At 36.2% G+C, this 6110-nt stretch overlaps 1 protein-coding gene across 1 annotated transcript; it reads left to right on the plus strand.

Annotated features, from left to right (window-relative positions):
* Positions 1-1755: 1755 nt before the first annotated feature.
* On the plus strand, positions 1756-6110 carry LOC131660636 (DEAD-box ATP-dependent RNA helicase 15-like). The gene is made up of 12 exons (XM_058929917.1): positions 1756-1933; positions 2044-2159; positions 2302-2402; positions 2809-2981; positions 3070-3301; positions 3398-3516; positions 4101-4157; positions 4251-4435; positions 4906-5050; positions 5152-5235; positions 5309-5372; positions 5787-6110. The coding sequence occupies exons 2-12, from the start codon at positions 2047-2049 to the stop codon at positions 5795-5797; spliced, it is 1284 nt and encodes a 427-aa protein (XP_058785900.1). The 5' UTR covers positions 1756-1933; positions 2044-2046; the 3' UTR covers positions 5798-6110.

Here is a 6110-nt window from a genome sequence, read left to right on the forward strand (position 1 = left end):
AGTAGAGCATACCATATCCATTTGCATAATTAGGGTCATTCTAAATCTTAAAATAATGAAATAACAATGTCGCAATCGACTTGCCTCCCTTATACTCGCACTAGTGTTGAAAAACTTTAACGAATGCCCAACTCACCAAATGCAACTAAGAGGGGCGATAAGCAAATGATTTAACATTTCAACCTCAAATTCGTTGAAGGAAAGACGATAAAATGTGATGGAAAACAAACATTCACATAAAGGGATAAAACATTCCCCATATCGACTGCAAATCGTCTTATATTCATCTGAGCAAAATACCACCCAATCGAGCGCGGAATCCACGTCTCTTGATGCTTGATAAAAATCCTTAATATCTAGGATCTGCCAAATCCCCTGAAATATCCTTACTAACATTCTTTGTTGAAATTGACATTGTTACCATGTTTGAAATGCGTGGTAAACAAAAATGATGCAGGTACAACAAAGCAAGCGAGCTCGACCAGTCTCTATGCCCTAATGAAAGAATGAAAAAATGGAAGGAAACATGGACTTCGAGCTCAAAAGAAGGATAAACCAACAACCAATATCAACCAACAAAATCGTCTGAGATTGGTTCAATGACAAGACGAAATTCTCTATAGAAGCGATAATAGAAAAACAAAACACTATTCACATGTAGCTCACAACAAAACGACAAAATATGTCGTGAAGTCCTTTATATCCTGTTCAATGACTAAGGACCATGAGGTCAAACAAATATTATTAATGGTGGAGATCTTATAAGAACAAAGCACTTAAGTACTCTAAAGAAGGGGTACCGTCATTGCTAGTAAGTAAAAATGTGTCAATGTCTCCCAATGTTGCTTTACAACTTTTGAGGGTAACATTTGATGCGCCTATTCTCCGAAGCAACAACGTCACATCTAAGATTTCCATGTCCGCAAATATCGTGGTCGATTAGCAACATATATCACAAACCCTTGCCCTATAAAGCATGGACAAGGGGGTGGAGGGCAACTGTTCTGGGCCAATTGCGAGGTCTATTAAGCGAAGTTCGATAGTAAAATAAGCGGCTATCATATGTAAACTATGCATACTCCTTTTCCCTCGGTGCATAATATCCATCACGGGGATACCATGCAAATATCTGAGAATCCATTAAATGGTTGATCACTTCCCACACACATGGAACTACCGACCTTCCCCCTATTTAAAGAGGAAAACATGCTACTCTTCCGATATGAAATCATTCCCATTCAAATTTCACTTTTCACACTCTTATCGACTTGAGTGTTGAAGTGCTAACCTTCATATAAACTCTCTCTACCACATCAAAAGGTTTGAACCACCACAACAAACTGCAAACTCATCCCCTCCGTTCACTAATCAGTTCCAAAGCAAAACAAAATGTACATGACAAAAAAAATTGAGAATTTCTCAATTAATTAAACACGAAAATAAAGTTAGATATGAATCCTTTACTCAAACAAGAAAATTCCAACATAAATCCTTACCATTCAAATACATAGGGTGAAAGAAGTAATTGATATTATTGCATATAAGATAATATTAATAAAAAGGTAGAATATCATCTTATGCCATATAAATTTTCAAATAAGTAAAACTCAATTGTTACTATAGAATGTTTTTTTTTTTTATAAATATCTCTAAATTGTTTTTTAAATATAAATTTTACAATAGCTAAAAGATAAATGACGTGTTATGGTGTCATAATATAAGGAGTTACAATCCAATCCATTAACCCTATTAGTTTTATCAATTTGTCGCTCGGTAGTAGTCACCGGCCTATAACTTTCACTCTCACTTTATTTTCCCCCAAATTGTTTTTCGTCTAACCAATTTACCTTGCAGCCTCTCCCGGAACCCTAACCCTATCCCCAATCCCCGATCCCCCACTTCGCAACCTTCTTCTCACTCTTTCCTTTCGCAGGTACTCTCATCTTCTGCTAAAACCCTAGAATACTATACCTTAATCGATTGTACTTTTGTTTGATAATTTGCTTAAACGATTAATTCAATTAACAAGGTTGATTTTTGCAGCTAATGGCAGAAACCAAGGACGAAGCTTACGAGGAAGAGCTTCTCGACTACGAAGAGGAAGAAGACAAAGCTCCCGACACCAACGGAGCTAAAGTCAACGGTGAAGCTACCAAGAAGTAAGCTTTCTCATGTTTCCTGTGAGATTGATTTTAATTACTTAGTACCAGTTAGGGTTTAGTATAAGGTGTGTAGGTTTAAGACATAGATCTATGATGTTTTTTGCATGTGGTTTATGTATCTTTGTTTTTTGTATGATAGGGGCTATGTTGGAATCCACAGTTCAGGCTTTCGAGACTTTCTTCTCAAACCAGAGCTTCTTCGGGCTATTGTCGATTCGGGATTTGAACATCCATCTGAAGGCAAATTGTTAATTTAAATCTATTTTTTTTTTATATTCAGTTTAACTATAGTTTTAGCTGGTGCGATTAGGGTTTGAAGGTTAAATGTTGTTTTTTTTTTTACTTTAAATTCGGGTGAAGTGTTTATTTTGTGAATTGTGAATACTTATAAGAGTAAGGGGATTAGTTTTAAGATTGGAGGAATAAATTCATTCAAAAATTTGTTTGATCTCATGCTCTACATTCATAGAAATGGCAAGTTAACTAAAATCACTTTTGTTTAACACTTTACAGGTAATGCATCTATAACAATACTGTTCTGGAGAATTAACATGCTTTGGTAACGCTATCGAATTAAAAGCGTCAGAATGGTTTATTTTACTTACCGTTGGTTCCTTCGGGCCTTTTTTCTTTGCTTCATCATCAGTGCAACACGAGTGCATACCTCAAGCAATCCTGGGAATGGACGTAATCTGTCAAGCTAAATCTGGAATGGGAAAGACTGCTGTCTTTGTTCTCTCGACTTTGCAGCAGATTGATCCTGTTCCAGGTCAAGTATCTGCACTTGTTCTGTGTCATACCAGAGAGTTAGCTTACCAGGTATTTATTGGGACATCAAATTAAGAAAGTTATGGAATTTGTTATACTGGATTATTTTGATTTAGAGCTTGCAACCTTTTCCTTTCAGATATGCCATGAGTTTGAGAGGTTTAGCACGTACTTAACAGATCTGAAGGTTGCTGTCTTTTATGGTGGGGTCAATATCAAAGTTCACAAGGATCTGTTGAAAAATGAGTGCCCTCAAATTGTTGTCGGTACGCCTGGAAGAATCCTAGCATTGGCTAGGGATAAGGATCTTTCTTTGAAGAATGTTAGACATTTCGTTTTAGATGAATGTGATAAGATGCTTGAATCACTAGGTAAGTGCTGAATAGTCATACTGTTCAGTTGAATACGACAACTGGTCTTCTATTTTCCCATGTTTTTGTTTATTGTTCTTATTTTGCTTTTTGCAGACATGAGGAAAGATGTTCAAAACATTTTCAAGTTGACTCCCCATGATAAGCAAGTTATGATGTTTTCAGCAACACTCAGCAAGGAAATCCGCCCAGTCTGCAAAAAGTTTATGCAAGATGTAATGTCTCATGGCCAATACTACTTGAATTTGAAGTCACTTTATCATACTGCCCATATTCCCCGAGCGGTTTTTAGTTGTTTCCAATGCTATGGTTTCACTGATCTTTACTTCTGATAAGGTTTCTGTTTCGGTACTGCTTTTCATTTGTCCAATTTTTACTAAGCACACAGCCGGTGAGGTAGAATGGGGTTGCCACTGGATTGGAGTAGAAGATGTTAATGGGATATTTAGTAATGCTCCTGACTATGGGGTTATGTACTTTTGTCTGCTCTCTTTTTGTTCATTTTGGAAGTTTGTTTTGTCTCTAATATATGCTAGTGTCGGGTATGGGCTTTTTGCGATGTTGAGTGTTCTTTTTCTTTAGAGAGAGAGGGGGGGTATATTTTGGCTTTGGTGCTGCCATTTTTCTTTAGGTGTAAGTGCCCAATGTCTGTGGCAAGTAGAAGTTTTTGCAAGGAGACAAAACAAGCGGACAAGAACTGTGATTCAAGGGATCTACATCCATCATTCATTTCGTTGTGGATTCCCTTAGCTTGAGCGCAGACTCTAACACGATTTACTGTTAAATTTGTTCCTTTCAGCCTATGGAAATTTATGTTGACGATGAAGCCAAGTTAACCCTTCATGGACTTGTTCAGGTGGGCTTTTTGCATGTTACTTGCTTATTTCTTTTAAAGTTTTGTCCTCTTATAAGGTCTGGTTTGTATGGCTTACTTTGGTTGTCGTGGCAGCACTACATCAAATTGAAAGAGGAGGAGAAAAACCGCAAGTTGAATGATCTTCTCGATGCACTAGATTTCAACCAAGTTGTTATCTTTGTGAAAAGTGTTAGTAGAGCTGCTGAGCTGGACAGACTACTCATAGAATGCAATTTTCCATCTATATGCATTCACTCTGGCATGTCCCAGGAAGAAAGGTTTGTTTTTTGAGATAACAGGGTTTACGTAGGATGTGTTTTCATTGATGTTTCGAAGTTCAAATGGCCAAAATTGGTTTGTTCTGTTATTATGTTCTCTTTTCATTTTTTTGTTTTGGGATTTAATATACCTCCTATCTAAGCTTTTTCAGTACTCATCAATGGTATTTGGGATATTATATTTAAATATAAGAGACTTGTTCGATGCAATTAATGAGGAATGAGGGTTTCAATGTACTAGTGCTATAGCAAGTTCATATTTGTAATTTTTTTACTGTATGAATGACAAAGGATGTTCAGGGGGGGAATTGTTTCTCTTGGTACCTATATCTTGATTGTTAATTGACAACTTCGTTGCAGCAGGCTTGTTATATTAATTTTCTGTTTTGTCATTGTCTTTACCCTGTTTCACCGTTATGAAGTGTCGAATGAACAATGGCATTTGTGTATAATCTTCAATTATTTTGTAGGTTAAAGCGTTATAGAGGTTTCAAGGAGGGGCATACAAGGATTCTTGTTGCTACAGATTTGGTTGGTAGAGGGATTGATATCGAGCGTGTCAATATTGTTATAAACTATGACATGCCTGATTCTGCAGACACTTACTTGCACAGGGTATAAATAAACACAATCTGTCTTGATTTGATATTTCATTTATTTTTTTCGTTTAATTTTGGTTTAGAGTAGTCTGACTTTTTTGGAGGGACATTGTACAGGTTGGCCGTGCTGGAAGATTTGGTACCAAAGGCCTTGCAATCACATTTGTTTCATGTTCTACTGATGTTGATGTTCTCAACAATGTAAGGGTCAAACTTGTTGTCATTATTTTGTTGTCCATTAGCATTTCTAATTATGTTTTGTTGTGATTTGCAGGTTCAGTCAAGGTTTGAAATAGATATAAAGCAGCTTCCTGAGCAGATTGATACTTCTACCTACAGTAAGTGCCTTTTCATTCACTTTTGATTTTAATTCCTGTAATATTTTGTTTGCAGAATTGAATTGGAATTTTAGTTTATGAATTTATGAATTTATCTTATGTTTTCTCTGGTAAGTCCATTTGTGTTTCATTGAATTCCTGTCAAATTCCAATGGCCAATGGATTTAATCCATTTGTTAATTTCGAACGCTGGACTTATATCAAGGCATTGAAAAAGACTTGAATTGTGCTTTCCTAAAATTAGTTTAGTATCTTTGTTAAACCTAAATTTTAGATATATGTTTCATGATGTTACAGAAGCATCATTTTTTTTTCTTCTTTTGTCCTTGGAATTTTAGAAATACTAATCAATTTATTGTGTCATCTGAAATTTTACACTGTTGAGTCTCTTACTTGGTTTTCGACTATTTGCAGTGCCATCGTAGAGGGCAACACTTGAGCTGTTTGGATGGTATGAGTGCCTTGTCTCCTGAATTTGTCAGAGTATTTTGGAAAGTGCAGCTGATGATTTGACCATGCTAATGCCAGGTCCTGTTATGCAGACTAGGCCACTTTACCATCGCCGTTAGATACTCTGTAGACATTGCTTCAATCTGTTGTACTTGGCGTTTTTATGATTGTGTTTGTGATATTATCCGGTTGAATTGGATACTTATAACTTAAGGGCTACAATTGAATATCTTGCTGGGTTTTGTAGTTCTTGTATTTGATTTTTGTACGGAGGTTACATTTCTAGAA

The sequence above is a fragment of the Vicia villosa genome, linkage group LG3 (assembly GCF_029867415.1).
Source record: "Vicia villosa cultivar HV-30 ecotype Madison, WI linkage group LG3, Vvil1.0, whole genome shotgun sequence".
In the NCBI taxonomy this organism is placed as follows: domain Eukaryota; kingdom Viridiplantae; phylum Streptophyta; class Magnoliopsida; order Fabales; family Fabaceae; genus Vicia; species Vicia villosa.